The following is a 15822-nucleotide window of genomic DNA, read 5'->3' as shown; positions in this document are numbered from 1 at the left end:
ATTAGCCAGCACTCCTACAGTGCGCTATCCGAGGTCCTGATGTGAGCCACAAGACACAGTGAGTGCATGCTATGGTCTGCTTCCCCCAGGCCTCACGAGGCCTAATCAGGACAAATGGAGCAGCAGCTCACAAGGTGGCCTTTACTTGATATCCATTGATATTCCTATATAATTAAACCTCCCCAGGTATGTGTGTGTGTGTGTGTGTGTATCTCCAGTGATACTTTTAGTTATAATTGTAGCTCAAGGCATATATTAGTGTGACAGAGGGTAGCTGAGGAAATACAAGGGAGAATATCCTTACAATATGGGAAGCAAAAATCTACTGAAGTAATTAACAGTAAGTCTGCATAAAGGAACCCAGGATAATACAACTTTCAAATCCAGTAGCTTAACAGCCATAGTAACAAGCATTGCATACAACTTGAAGGCAAATAGATTCTGTTTTGAAAAAAGATTGGAATTCGGTTTCCTTAGAAATCATAATAGGCAACTAACATTTGAATTTTACAAAAATAATGCAGGTATTGTATGCACAAAAATGCAAAACCTTTCTCCCTTAATACTGATTAAAATAGTCCTAGAATGGTAGAATATCTTCAGCCGGTGGATGATGGTTGCTCTGATTTCAATGAGGCTGTAAATCCATTAAGGGTTCCTTCAGATTGCCAACAAGGCCTTTCCTGGTTTGGCACCAGTCTTACAAAATGTTCTTCCCCAGGAAATCCATGGGGTTTCTTGAAGACATTTAGAAAGCAAAGGACAGCGGATAACACAATAGGGGTTCATCCGGTCCTAGAAATGAGATTACACTCCCCTTAAAGACTCAGGTTCACTCTTTGAGAGAAAGGGAGGACATATATATATAAGGAATAAAAGGATATTGTTATTCGTTTTTGGAAGTGCCGTTTGCAGCAACCTTTTATTAGGTTCAATTGTTTGCATTTCAAGAATGCTTGATTCAGCTCTGAACATGGATGTCCAGGTTTCTGGGCTGGTCAGAAGCACTTTTGCACAAGTGACACTAGTGTACTAACTGCACCCATTGCTGGAAATGTTGGATCTGGCCATGGTGACATCTGCCTTGGTTGCATCTCATTTGGACGATTGTAACACATTCTACATTGGGCTACCTTGGAAGAGACTTCAGTTGGTTTAGAATGCTGAATCTGGGTTACTGATTGTGGTTGGTCATAGGGAGCATGTGACTCCCATGTTACAATAGCTGGCTACTGGTCCTTTTCTGGACACAATTAAAGTGTTGGTTATGATCTACAAAGTCCAAGACATTTTTATTAGGTAGACTTTTGCCCGCAAGTTGATTTGTAGATATGTGGCAAGTGGTTACCATTTCTTTTTAATGATACCTTACCTTTAAAAAATTACTATGTATTTCTTCTAGTTTACTATATTTTATTGTGTTTCTATTGTCATTAACTGGCTCAAGCACCATTTGGTCAAAAGGCAGAATATTTTTTTAGCTGTTCAGTTTTAAAACTGGTGTTGGTGCATTTTTAGATCTTTGCATTCCATTTTAAATGTATAGTTTTATGATGTTTCACTACGTTATTGTATTTCATATTTAATTGTTTTAAGCTTTGGTTTTAAGCTTTGTCTTATAAAGCTCTTTGGGCGGTACAGAAATGTAACAAAGAAATAAATAATAAAGAAAGATAAATTCAACAAATTAATAAATAATGCATTTGGTTCATCACCGTGGTTCCCTGACCGTATTCTCTATCTTAATCTGAGAAACAAAAGAACACACTGACAAGGTTCTACACTTAAAGATGGCCGAAAAACTGTTTTAAATAAATAAATTAAAACAAGCCAAGAACTGAGGGAACGTGTTCACTTTCTATGACCAGGAACATGCTTTATATAGAAACACTTGGAATAAGTAGGCTCTAGGCAGGCCAAAGGAAAAGTCTTTTGGAATAGCTACATCTCAGCACAACAGCTCTGGAGATCCAATGCTCAAATGTGAGTACGTGCCCAGGCAACATGCAGGAAAAGAACATATTCTCTGAGCCACCCATCAATTTAACTTACAGATCATCTTAGATTGCTTTACTAGTGTCTTCTCCACTGCATCCGTTGCCAGATACTATCTAAAGCTGGAAAGCATCTCTGAAGTCTTAAACAGAGATTAAAGGTGACTATGCAATAGAACACAATGTACCAAATCTTTACCTAATGTCCTCCCAATGATATCCAAAGGATTATTACATTAACAATGTTCATTTCTCTCCTCCAATGGCTGGAGAGGGATATTGCTTCAACTGCTTTGAAAATCACTTTAGCACACGCAGGACTAGGGGGCAGTGGGTGCGCAGGGAGAGAAAATCTTTGGTCTAGTTATTATGGAGTCTAAATGGTATGTCTCTTTTCCCCAGACCCTATTCAACAAGCCTGACTCATTGGCAATGCGCAAGGATAATCAATCAGAGGACATTTTCCTTGACAGCCCTCTGCTCTGTAGGGCTATAATAAGGAGCAATAAGATAGCTTTTTGGAACTTTTAACTACCTCAATATTGAAGATTTGTTGCAATATACTGTGTACAAAGAAAGGCGGGGTGGGTTAAATTGTCTGCTTCAATTGTTGCTGTGGTTTCATTGATGTGAAATGAAGTCATGAGCCTAAACCAGAATAGCTAGCTCTGAGCCAGGACTAGGCAATGTAAGACCTGAGGTAATACCTACTTTGCCGGACTCTGCTCTCCATTCATAAAGCCGTGCACTACTTCTTCTTTTTCAATAGTGGGTGAGATAATTTTCCTACCCCTGTTCTAAGCTAATAGAAGACATTTGTTACTAAGACAATTCTCAGTTTTAATTCCCTCCCTCCCGCTCTGGACGGGTGAAAATTGAATGGGAGACAACAATCCACAGAGCTACATGACACCATGTTCTTCTGACATTAAGGGCACAGAAAGTACCGATGATGATTTAAAAGTAGAACTGAGCCAAGTTGAATCTATTCACTTCGCAGCCTTGTGTGCTTTGTCCAACGCCCACCCCTGCATTTAACTTCACCTCCCAGGATGTGTTGTTGTTGCTGCTGCTGCAGAATACAGCATTGCCAAGGAAACCAATTTCTTCCTTCCTTCCTGCGATGTGCAATACACACAGGAGAAGACAGGAAAGCAATCCTGCATTGCCTAGGCAACTGGTGACTTCCCAATCTTATGGCACTATACTCTGCGAAAATGGCTGGATCGTGCTGGCAGCAAAGAGCCAAAGAGAAATCAAATTTGAAGGTAAAAAGTAGGTTTCCTGGGGAGGGGGATTTAGCATGGCAGAACCCCCACTTCCCATTTGCACCACCAAAGTTTCTGCTGAGCAATATTTTGGCTCAGCTCTTTAAAAAAGTTATAAAAAATGCATAGGGGGTCTTGCTTGACTCTTAAATGGAGTGTTACAAATATCACGTGTATTGAACCTCTTTCATTCATTGATAAGGACAGTCATAAATCTCTGCTTGTAGCTGGCAAATGCTGACAGCAACTCCCATTACCCCAAGTCACCATAGCAAATAGTGAGCAATGATGGAAATTGCAGTCCAATGTTATTTGAAGGGCTACATGTTCCCCACCCATAAGGGATGACTTTATTTTAAGTTGGGTTGAGCATAAGTGAGAACTGTTTTACATGGGCTATGCAATGGCACCATAGCTCATCAAAATTAAATTTTAAATACACAACATAAATAATGGTATGTGCTAGTATTGTGGTGGCTCTAAAGATCCAGTGTCTGTCAAATTTTGTTAAAACTCCTTGTTTTATATAATAGCTACAATGTTTATTGTATTCTTTGGTTTGTCCAAGGCCTTAGCTAGACCAAAGGTTTATCCCAGGATCGTCCCGGGGTCATCCTTGTCTGCTCCCGGGATATCCTGTGTGTCATTTACATGAACAGGGATGACCCCAGGACAAACCTTAGGTCTAGCTAAGTCCCAAGATTAACATTTTCCAAAATTGGGGCTACACCAGGAAAAACTGAATGGTGGAAGAAATGGTGGGGCTTGTTTCTTGATTGTGATAAAAACTAGCAGCTTACCAAGGTCAACAGCACAATCTCAAAAAGTAAGGAAAAATTGGAGCTCTATTCCAAACTAATTTTTAAGCAGAATTATACTTTGTTGAACCTGCCCTAAAAGTCTTCAACATCAAAGCAGTAACACAAATGCTTTATGGGTCTGAAATTTGGGGGCTTGACAACTCCATCATTAATGCCCTGGAAATTGTGCAGAACAATTTTCTTCGAAAACTCCTCTCCCATCTGGAACCCCTGCAGCCTTTTTGCGTACAGAATCTGGATGGCGATCAATTAAGACAAGAATAGAGAGTGCAAAGTTAAAATATTTTAAACCAATTGCCACCTTGCCAAATGAACGTCTTCCAGCTATGTGCTACCAGGAAATGAACAAAAACTGTTATTGGATGGCAATACTCCAAAAGCTCCTGCATAGCAATTCCTTTCCTGAGCTGAAGCCCATCCTTGATATGGATAAGAAGCAACTAAGGGATTGGCTATTTTGGATAGATTTTAGGAGGGATATGCAACTAATTAAAAACCTCTAAATTCTCCCGGTGGTTCACTCTTCTGAAAACGGAACATTTCAGAGCCAGCTATTTGTCCAAACTGAGGACACTTTCCCTAAGAAATGCTTTTATTGAACTGAGATTCCAAGTGATGCCAACTGCAGTTCTGGATGGACGCTACCACAAGGTGCCGTCTGAATGCAGACTATGCATCTGTGGCCAACATCAATTGGAAGACATTGTTCACTACATGTTAATTTGCCCTCTGTACAGGGACCCAAGAGAGAGATTCCTGAAACCCTTGTTAACACATGGATATAGGAATGCCCTTGCAGAAACAGTTCTTTTCCTTCTGAGTGATACCAACAGTTAAGTGACACATAAAGTGGCTTTGTTTGCACTGGCAGCAAAAAAGATAAGGAAGACAGAACTAGACAAAATTGCCATAAACTGCCATGTAGATTCAGACTGCTGAGTGAAAGCTGAGTTTTAGTTATGGTGAATTTCAAGTTATCTGTGTATTTTCAAGGTATTTGTATTACTGTATATATGTATGGATGCTTTCTTTTGATGTATTTGTCATGGCCTTTGGCTAGTACAATAAACTTTGGATTGATTGATTTGATTATACTTTGTTAATATGGATGGTGATGATGCTTGGATGCTTCTTTTAATAATACTAATGTGAGATATTTTATATATAAGGTGTAGCCATGCCTTTTCTAAACCATAGCATCTTGAAGAAGCATGGTAAGACCTCTTCATTTGAGCTGGAATTTGGGAGCAAGGATTAAGCCAGTAGAAAATGCAATTTACCCATTGCACGTATGTGCATCCAAACTTCCTCCAGAAAGCTTACTCTGAAAAATTCATTTACAATTACATCACATCTTTCTTCTACATTGAATAGAACCAGTGTTTCCCACAAATAAATGTAAAGGGGATTCAGATGTTATTTTTTGTATTTGTTTACAGTTGCTTAATCTCAGCTATGGAGGTTCTAAAAGTGAAGGAAGGGCCACATATATGGGGGAGGCATTGCTTTTTTTTTTTGTACACTATGAGCATCATCCATGTGATAGGTTTAGCAGATCAGCATGCAATCATCTTTTCCATACTGACAGGATAGTTCTCAAGCATGCTTGATGCAGCTCTGTACATCAATAAATAATTTTAAGGGCAGCTGAGTGTGGGGAAGAGAGGATTTCAAGTAGCACATAATGCCTAGAACACATAGCGAAGCCCATATAAACCTTTGTTATTAATGCTATAATAACAATAAAACATGATGTCATAAAACTATCTGAGTCAGCAGTACCACGTTCATAACAAAATCATATCACACACTTTTAAGGAGATAAGTGATTCTTTAAAAGCAATTGTCAAGTTGTGTGGCAATGAACAGACACATGAAGTTGCAGGGAGGGAGGTAACACACACTTTCCTGAAGCTCCGGAAATCCTGCATAGACCCCTTCCATGCTGATGGTGGCCGCCATTAGCGTGGAAGGGGGAAATGTGCAATTATGGCAGCAGCTGCGGGCAACTCCCGAGCCCTCATGGGGGACTCACAAGTGCTCAGCCATGGGTCTGCGCTCACAACCCTAAATTCATGCTGTCGAACACATTTTTTGTGGGGGGGGGGGATCTGCCAATCACATTGCAAATTTGGAAATATACAGATTTCAATCCCAAATTGCGCATAAGTCTGTGTTCAGTCCGGAAGGTGTGAACTGGGTAAATCCTGATCAAAACTGACTGAAACAAATTTTCCATACATCCCTAGTCGAGTTTAACTGACAATTGCTCGCCAAGGTCTCAGAAAAGGATATTTACCAGTCCTGCTTCTTGGAATCTTATTTCCTCCTGCCCTTAAATTGGAGAAATAAGGAACGGAACCTAGAGCCTTATGCAAAAAATGTGCTGTACCATTGATTTACAGCCTGAAGTGTGGAAAAGGAAAGCATTTACATGCCATGGGAGTTGCATTCCACAAAATACATGAAAAGGATGGATTCCTGCATTGAGCAGGGGGTTGGACTCAATGGCCTTGTAGGCCCCTTCCAACTCTACTATTCTATGATTCTATGAAAAGGAAATGGCTTTGGGTGCCATCCAACGTTGTGCAAGTAGACTCCCACTGGCGCGATGGGATGTGCCCTTCTTGTCTCCACTGCAAACTCCCACTGCTCCAAATGTCTTGAGGGTCCACTAATCATTCAAAGCAGCTATGCGGGCCTATGGGGAGCTGCAGGGAGAGAGGGAATCCATTCCCTCCAGGCCTGTTCATTCCACATGCTTTGCATGCAGGAAGTCCCAGGTTTAATCCCTGGCTTCTCCAAGAAGGGCTAGGAATGAATCCTGCCTGAAACCCTTGAGAGCTGCTGCCAATCAGTGTTGACAATACTGGGCTAGTGGACCAATGGTCTGACTCACTATAATGCAGCTTCCTGTGTTCCTATGTCTCCTGTTGGATGGATGCAGTTGGATACAAACACTTAAGTATAAAGAAATATCATGCTGACCTTCCACATTCTCATATCCAGTATGGTTCACTGCTTATAGTAGTGTCACTAAATCACATATATCAGCAAATGCCAGAGGCAGGAAAGTTTTTTTTGCTTTGTAATGTCTTTTATTTATTGGTGTTTGGAAATAATAAAAAGAATAAACCAGAATAAACCAGAATTCCCTGCCTCTGGAGGTCAGGCAGGTGCCAACTTTGTATTCCTTTTGGCGCCTCCTGAAAACATCGCTATTCAAGGAAGCCTTTCCTTAATGACCAGCCATGGTTCACGGTTCACTTTTCATTTTGCTGATTTTAGAAATCTATTTTTTATATATATAACTTTATTGCATATTAGCCACCTGGGCCATTCGCAAACAGGTAAAACAATAACATACCCACCGCGAGCTTGCCACAAGCCAGCGGAAGTGCTACAAATAAGAGTAACTAGGATAACAATCATCCAGGTTATATTTACAATGTTAACCAACATATAATATTGGATATTAAAATTAATCGTTTGAGACAATCAGTGGTTCCCGGGCCTCCATCGCCCGGTGTACAAATTTCGCAGTCCTAAAAGATATATAATAGTCTGTACCAGCCAAAAGAGTAAGGACTACACCTTTAGAAGTCATGAAGTTAAACCTGGGAATTAAAGGCTCAAGGTATTGTTTCCTCAGCTCCGCATACCTTGGGCACTCAGCTAGGAAATGAATTATATCCTCGGCTTTAGGGCAACCTGCTGGGCAATCTACATTGGTGCTAGGGTGCTTTTTAAAGCGTGCCTTCACCTCCATCAGCAGGAGGGAATTTAGCCTGCACCGAGTAAATAGCCATCTCAGCTCTTGTGGCATTCCAGAAGTTAAATATAGGGGAGCCTTTCCCGGAGCAGTAATGATACTCTTATAGAGCCCATTTGAGCGGCTCACTTCGACCACTGCCATACGGCCATACTACCCTGAACGCGCCCGATCTCGTTTGATCTCGGAAGCTAAGCAGGGGCAGGCCTGGTTAGTACCTGGATGGGAGACCGCCTGGGAATACCGGGTGCTGTAGGAAATCTATTTTAAGTTGTTTTGTTCTGTTTTTATTTTATTTTATCTTGTACACTGCTCTGAAATTTTGAATGGGGAGCAGTACATAAATATTGTAAATAAATAAAATAAATGAACAAATTCCATGTAGAAAATTACTGACTTCGGAGTATCTTGAAACAACCACAGAAACTGATGTTAGCAACCTGTGAATCAGAAGATGGCCTTTTAACCCATATCTCAGCAACATTTTAAGTTCTGAGGGCAAATATTTCCACAAATATCTGAATATACCAAAATATTCCAGGATATTTCTGAAAGTCCCAATCCTTATTTGTTTGTTTTAGCTCTAGTATTTAAGAAATGGGAAAATAATTATGAATGTCATTCTGCTTTAAGGCTGCTCATTCTTGACATAATAAAGCAGCACATCAGAGGCTAAGAAGAAAACGAAAGCCAAAGAGCTTATACAGGTGACTTCCACCCTTGGCTATCCAAAATAGTGCTGACTCAGCTCCCATTTTGTGCCATATATATTTTGCTGACACCCCCCTCCCCAATGGATAGATATGTCAGGTATGCCTTCATGGGTAGGTGTGGTTGATCCAGACTGGAAATCACTCATCACAGAACTCCATCATCACTTTGGCATATAGTCAAAAAAGTAACCCTGGCAAAACTGCAATCCTGTGCTGATTTTCTGAATAAAAATGCTCCTAGATTTCACTCATATAATACATTGTCTGGAGTGAAGATAGCCCTGATAATAACATTTCAAGTTATGAAAAGCAGGAAACCATAGAAACATCCAACCCCAGAATCGGTATTTCTTTTTTAAAAATTATTTAGCAGGAGCAAATCACAGCTGAAGACAATTATCTGCACATCAAGACCTAGCACATTTCTTCAGTACAGTGAAACCTGCTCTTACACAGTCAGCATCAAGGAACATCCACCTCTATTAGCATGTGGCAGTCTGCAGGATTCCTGATTTGCCCACTTTTGATTAAATCTGCCACGGCAGATCAGTCACCTGTGAAGTCCATTTCTAGCTATGCGCCAACTTGCCCAGCAGCTGTGATGTGTGCCTGTGAACACTGATAAATTGAACTGCAGAGACGCTTCTCACATTGAAACAAATGTTAATGAGTAGGCCAAAGAGGTATGGTGACAGTGTCAAGTGGAGAAAAAGCAGAAGTGAGGAAGAGGTGTGTCTGTGTCTGAGAGAGAGAAAGGGAGAGAGAGAGGAGTGAAAATTGAAAATTGATTACTATGGATGGCATTAAAAGTCATCCATAAATGCCTGCCCAGACTTTAAGGCGCATGTCTAGATGGGACAACATCCTAGGGATCATCCTGGGATTGTCCCTGTGTGTCCACATGGGGATCCCAGGAGCAGGGAGAGATGATCCCTCCCTTTCCCCAGGATATGGCCCTAAACTTCTGTCCCGACTTTCCCCGCGGTCTTGGGATGATCCCTAGACCGCAGGAGGTGTGGGCTTCCATCCAGGTTTCATCCTGGCTCCTCGCGAGTAACAGTGGGTGGGGTACGCACCTTTTAGCTGGAGTGCTCAAGCACTCATTTTTGATTTAAAAAACCCTCCTTTTCATGTGGTCACCCTATAAAATCTGGCTTGACCAGAGTTAAGATTATCTGCAGTTTTGGGTCATGGAATCATAGAATAGTAGAGTTGGAAGGGTCCTATAAGGCCATCGAGTCCAACCCCCTGCTCTTTGCAGGAATATACCTTAAAGCATACCTGACAGATGGTTGTCCACCTGCCTCTTGAATGCCTCTAGTTTGGGAGAACCCACAACCTCTCCAGGCAATTGGTTCCATTGTCATACTGCTCTAACAGTCAGAAAGTTTTTTCCTGAAATCCAGCTGGAATCTGGCTTCCTGTAACTTGAGCCCTTTATTCTGTGTCCTGCATCATGGAATGATTGAGAAGAGATCCTGGTCCTCTTCTGTGTGACAACGTTTCAGGTATTTGAAGAGTGCTATCATGTCTCCCCTCAATCTTCTCTTCTCCAGGTTAAACATGCCCAGTTCTTTCAGTCTCTCCTCATAGGGCTTTGTTTCCAGACCCCTGATCATCCTTGTTGCCCTTGGCTCTGAACATGTTCTAGGTTGTCTGCATCCTTCTTGAAGTGTGGTGCCCAGAACTGGACGCAATGCTCAAGATGAGGCCTAACCAGTGCCGAATAGAGGGGAACCAGTACCTTGTGCGATTTGGAAGCTATACTTCTATTAATGCAGCCCAAAAATACCATTTGCCTTTTTTGTAGCTACATCACACTATTGGCTCATATTCAGCTTGTGATATACATCATGGCAAGCTAGGATTTCCTGAGGCTGAGGTTTCCAGAGGCTGTGCTGACAGCACACCCCAGAAGCAATGTTGGAACAACATACACATACATTTGTGCCTGTGACCTACACCATAGTAGATGTCAATGTTTACTGAATTTCTTTTACAAACACATCAATACATACGAACTTAGGATAACCTTTTTGAAAGTTGCATTGTATCTTTTGGACTACAAGTATTCCTATGAATAATTCAAAGCGCAATAACGGGCAGTAGGTCCGCTGGGCTTTAATAAAGCGGCTTTTGTTTGTTTCATGGTTTTTTTTGTGCGGGGTGGGGAGGTCTGTTCTTCCAAGAACTTTATAAATCTGTCTTGGACCATAAAATAAAGGACAGCATCCCAGGGAATAATAATATTCATTTTACACAACTGAACATACTGCAGCAGCTTCTGTTCAGTTCATGACACTTAAAAATGGAATGATGATTAAAGCAGGGCTGACATGAACAACAAACGATGCCACTTTCATTATATTGGCTGCAAGGGGCGCACGGGTAAGTCAAATTGCAATATGCTTAAAAGAGAAACATTCTGTTCAGTTGCCGAGTTGGTGGTGAAGCAACTCAGAAACACTAAGAGTGCACGGTATTCGACACGCTCGGTTTTTCAAAGTTCCAACAACACCTTTGGTTTTAAAGAGATGACGGAGTTCCCCTGTCATTTCCAAACCCTAAGTGCATCTGCGAAAGATAAAAAGCAGCACTCTAAATGCATCTGCTAAAGATAAAAAGGAGCACTCTACCAGTTGGATCAAAGTCTGGAAAATAATCAGGGCAATTTTGGTCAGCGAATTCTCCAGCAGGCGTGTCATCCCAACACAACCATCCATCCCATGTCCGGTTACAGAACAGCCCTAGAAATTCAGAAAGAAGAAAGACGTATTGTTTAGGAAAATCCCATTGACCTCCTTTTCCTGCTCTAATTATCTCTCTGCTTTTTTGCTTGGTGAAAAGTTGGGAGGATTCACATAGTAGGTTAGCACTGTTACTATTTTTAATCTAGGGAGTACTGTATTACTTATTGTTCCTTCTCAAATTATACCCTGCCCTTTCTCCAAGGAGATTAGAGTGGCATGCATGGTCAGGCGCCAAGAGTCGGTATGCTTGGGCACCTGCTAGAGAGCCACGCCTCAGCAGGTCTCCAAGGGACAAGAGCCCCCGGACCTGCTCCTCTGTTTCACCATTGCAAACTGCTTGTTCATCCACCTCTAACTCTAGCCCAGAGGGGGTGATCAAACAAACAACAGCAGTGATGAGAAGAGCCAGAGCAGCTGGTACTGCCCACTGGCTTACTGGCTCTCTGTATGGCAAGAGAGCTATGATGAGGAACAGGAGAAGGAGCAACGGCTGGTGGCAGTGGCTGTGAGCAGGGCCTATTGAGGGTGTCTTGCCCAAAGGGCTGCTCCCATCCAAAGCCCGGAGCTGGCAGTGGAGGTTACCTCATGATATTCTCACACCAACCCTGTGGGGTTTGATAGGCTGAAAGATTATGATTGGGCAAGGTCATCCAATAAACCTCGTGGCTGAATGACGTTTTCAACGCAAGTCACATGGAAAGAATTTGTGTTGTGGCGTTACACCCCACAAGTCAATTCCAAATGTATGTCTGCAGTTTGTAAGTCTGTGGTTTTTAGAATGTTGGCCTGAGTGGGAGGAGTTAGAATGTCTTGGGAGGGGGGAGGAGTGATATATAAGGGAATGACTGAGGGGATTGAGAGAACTTTTCAGGGAGACTTGTTAGGTACTCTTAGAGTCTGTAGTGCTCTCTGTGCTTATAGTACTTAAGTTCTGGGAAATTTGAGGGTCAGTGTAGTGAGTGGTGTCTTTAGAGTGTGGTGTGCACGTAGTTGATGTATTTCAATCAATACTGATAATAAAGAAAGTTCAAGAGTGATTGTGTGAGAAAAAGGAAAGCGCGTATGTGAATGAGTGACAGGATTGTATGAAATGTTTCAAAAAGGTTTTTAAATGTTGTTAGTTGAAACAAAGCTTGTGAACTTTTAAAAATAAATTTTGATTGTTTGTTTTAAAACTACCACAAAAATCCCACGTGTCTGTTTGGCATTTATCATCTTAAGTTTACACATTTAATACCCACTCTGACAATCATTCACCTCAGCAGATATAACTCACAGCGCATTATTATATATATTAAAATCCTTCTCCATTTTAAACCCCTTTCTCCACATAGTTTGGAGGAAGGTGGGCTTTATCCCTTGCCTCAGGCGTATCAAGTGGTGGTGCTTGGCTTGAGCAGGGAGTAGATGCGGCCGGGTCTGGTGTTCAGAGCCTGTGTCGTGGCAGAGGTTACCTCATGATATTCTCACACCAACCCTGTGGGGTTTGATAGGCTGAAAGATTATGATTGGGCAAGGTCATACAATAAACCTCATGGCTGAATGACGTTTTCAACGCAAGTCACATGGAAAGAATTTGTGTTTCAGATCACAACCTAAGACGCTTGGCCAATCCTTAGCATTGTCAAATGAGAGACAAAAAGCATCCATTGGTTTTGACGAAGTGAACCGTCAAAGCTCTTATCTTACACAAAATAGATGATAAGCATTTTGCAAAGAAGCTAAGAGATTAATAGCTGTTCATATATTTTACGAGATGACAAAGCCTACTGAACTTTAGTTCGGGCCACTGTTAAGCAAGAAGACTGAAACTTGATGCTTTTAGAGAAGCAAACATTCCAAGATAGCTTTTTTTTGGAATGATGATTATAAAAACAAATTATAATTTTATCTTTTTAAAAGACTTTCAGTTGTATTAAGCCCTCCTTTTTCCAAGTGCATTTTTTCTTATTATGTGGTGTGCGTATGTACATATTCTTCCCTTAGAAAAACAGAAATGCTAAAATTAGTTCGTTAGTGAATCATAACAGCATTTTGGTCTGGAATTCAACAACACCCTTCCCTAGAAAATTATATTTCTTTCGAAGAAACACTCTATTTTGGGGTGTATTTTTATGAGATGAAAGACTCACTTCATAGAATCAATGGAAAAGATTAACAGGAGAGCTCAAGTGAAACTAAAACACATTTCTGAAAGACAGCAAGATCAGCTATGTAGGAGGTTTCTTTTCCATGCTGAAAACATTTGTCATTCTGTGAAATGAAAAACATTTGTGTTTTTCAATAGACTATACAAAATGTTTCACCCAAGGGAAATAAACAGGTTCTCCCCGCACACATTCTTCTTGTTTTATGAAAAAGGGTAAGCCAATTTTATTTCTATATAATCTTATTTTGAGTATATATTTTCAGCCTGCTTATTTATTATTCCCAGTAACTTAGCCTCATTTAAATAATCACTCCCCCCTACCTTTTCTTCTTCTTTTTTGTCCAATCAAGCCTTTTCAGTTCATTTCTCCACTGTACAGTCTTGACTGTGGTATTTTGTACTCTATACTATAAAGAGATTTCGAAGGGGAAAGATAGAACTCCCCCCTCACCCCTTTGTGACAGGGGCGCCGTTTCAGGTTTGGGACGCATGAGCCCAAAGTTTCCGGTTATGGGGGAGCAGGAGGGAAAGTTTTATAGCAACATTCGAAGGTCTGCTCTTGCATATGTTTAACATTAAATACCTGTTCACACTCAACAGGCTGGTGCAGCAACTGTGTTTCTTTCTCCCCCCCCTTTTTTTTTTTTTACAAAAGGAAAACAAAACAAAAACTTGTCATAACTCGGGCCTGAAAAAGTGACCCTACGCTGGCAATTCCTGAGGAAAACCCCCCCAGTGATAAAGCAAGGATTAGCAAGCAATGTTGCTCCACTGAACATATCCAACTGAGGGCATGGCTAGACTGGGCGATATCCCAGGGATCGCCCCGGGATCATCCCTGTGCATCCACATGACTCACAGGGGATCCTGGAGGCAGGGAGGGATGATTTATTTATTTCATTTTTATACCGCCCAATAGCCGAAGCTCTCTGGGCAGTTCACCTTTCCACAGCATATTTCCCTACCCTTCTATCCCAACTTTTCCCACGGTCCCGGGATGATCTCGAGACTGCGGGATGTGTGGCCGGACATCCTGTTTTCGTCCAGGCTCCTTGCGAGTAACCGTGAGAAGCCAGGACCCGGGCATGGGGGTGAGGTGGAGTGAGTGGGAATATAAACTTACTTTTGCGCAGGAGTGCTCCTGCACTCTTTTCCGATATAAAAACAAAAACAAAATGGCGGGTGCAAGGTCCCCTTCCTCCCAGGACATTGCATGCCACATCTAGACACCCTGGAACTATCCCGGAAGCATCTAAGTCTGGAATCGTCCCACCTCCCTCCCTCTACACTGTATGATGTAAACATGCCCTTGGTTTTAAAATTAAGGATGCAATACTATACATTTTTCCTACCTATCCTACCAACTCCCAGCATTCCACAGCTGGTCATACTGTGAGTTGTTGGACCTTCTGTCTAAGCATATACACAATTGTCCCCTAAGGTGTTTTATTGGTCACACAAATGTTGTAAGTAAACTACTGCAAAACGTGACTCTTCCCCTGTTTAGAAAGTTCTTTGGGTTCTCTAGTTTAACATTTATCACCAAAGAGCTGAGATGTCCATTTATTCTAATTATTGACAACGGTGTTCCCTTGCGCGGCTTTATAGCGTTTCAACAATGTATTAAAATGCAGTCTTCTTTCTCTCTTTTTACCTTTTTTCTTGTATGGTGGTGCTCTGTTCATCCTCTCATAGCACTTGAACTGTGAATCTACTATCTTCTGGCGCATTCTTGAATGTTCAGTTGCTATAGGCTCTAATGTGGGCTCAGTATAACTTATGGTAGAAGAGAGACTTGGAGCCATTCTCTGTGCAAAGAGGAAAATCTGTTAATGTACATGAGTAATACCAGGCAAATCTAATCAAAAACATGAGGTAGCCATCATTCTTACTTCAAAGACCTTTTTATCTTCTCGTATACTTAACGCTGCCATAGAGATGTTATGTTTTCCTAGCAAAAAATGTATAGTGCTTTTCCCTCTGTGGTAGGCATATTTAGGCAGGCAAAATATAGGATTGAGCAGGACTTTACAGAAGACTGCTGCCTTTGATGACCTATAAGAGCATTTCTTGCATTTCTCTGTGGAAACAATGGGGAATTCTGTGAAATACTTTTTTATTTTTTGGAAGAATGGAAGCTGAGCAGCTGTACTGCATACTGGATTTCACACCATCACATCAACCCATACTGTGAGCACATCTGTATCGTTGCTATTTATTCCTGTTGAATCAACAGTGACATGCGCGAACTTCCATTCACACAATGGGGGTTACCCATCGTCTCCTCTCCTTGCAGCATGGCTGTACATGACTATAAACCATTATGAGTTTCTACAGCGTGTACTGTAATTAGCT

The 15822-nt window shown here is 41.4% G+C and overlaps 1 protein-coding gene and 1 non-coding gene across 5 annotated transcripts in view; one reads left to right on the top strand and one right to left on the bottom strand.

Moving 5' to 3' along the window:
* The window catches only part of CALCR (calcitonin receptor), a 183843-nt gene that overhangs the window by 59088 nt on the left and 108933 nt on the right, over positions 1–15822 (bottom strand). For all 4 annotated transcript variants that reach the window (XM_063126597.1, XM_063126589.1, XM_063126615.1 and 1 more), the window contains 2 exons: positions 15122–15275; positions 11205–11315 (listed from right to left, as the gene is read on the bottom strand). In XM_063126597.1, coding sequence (XP_062982667.1) covers positions 11205–11315; positions 15122–15275 — 265 coding nt within the window. The remainder of the gene's footprint in view (positions 1–11204; positions 11316–15121; positions 15276–15822) is intronic.
* On the top strand, positions 7996–8114 carry LOC134413535 (5S ribosomal RNA). The gene has a single exon (XR_010026540.1). It is a non-coding gene; the product is annotated as a 5S ribosomal RNA (ribosomal RNA).

This window comes from Elgaria multicarinata, chromosome 1 (assembly GCF_023053635.1).
Source record: "Elgaria multicarinata webbii isolate HBS135686 ecotype San Diego chromosome 1, rElgMul1.1.pri, whole genome shotgun sequence".
NCBI lineage: Eukaryota > Metazoa > Chordata > Lepidosauria > Squamata > Anguidae > Elgaria > Elgaria multicarinata.
The sequence above is the reverse complement of the archived record's forward strand: the minus strand, read 5'-3'. Positions and strand labels throughout refer to the sequence as shown.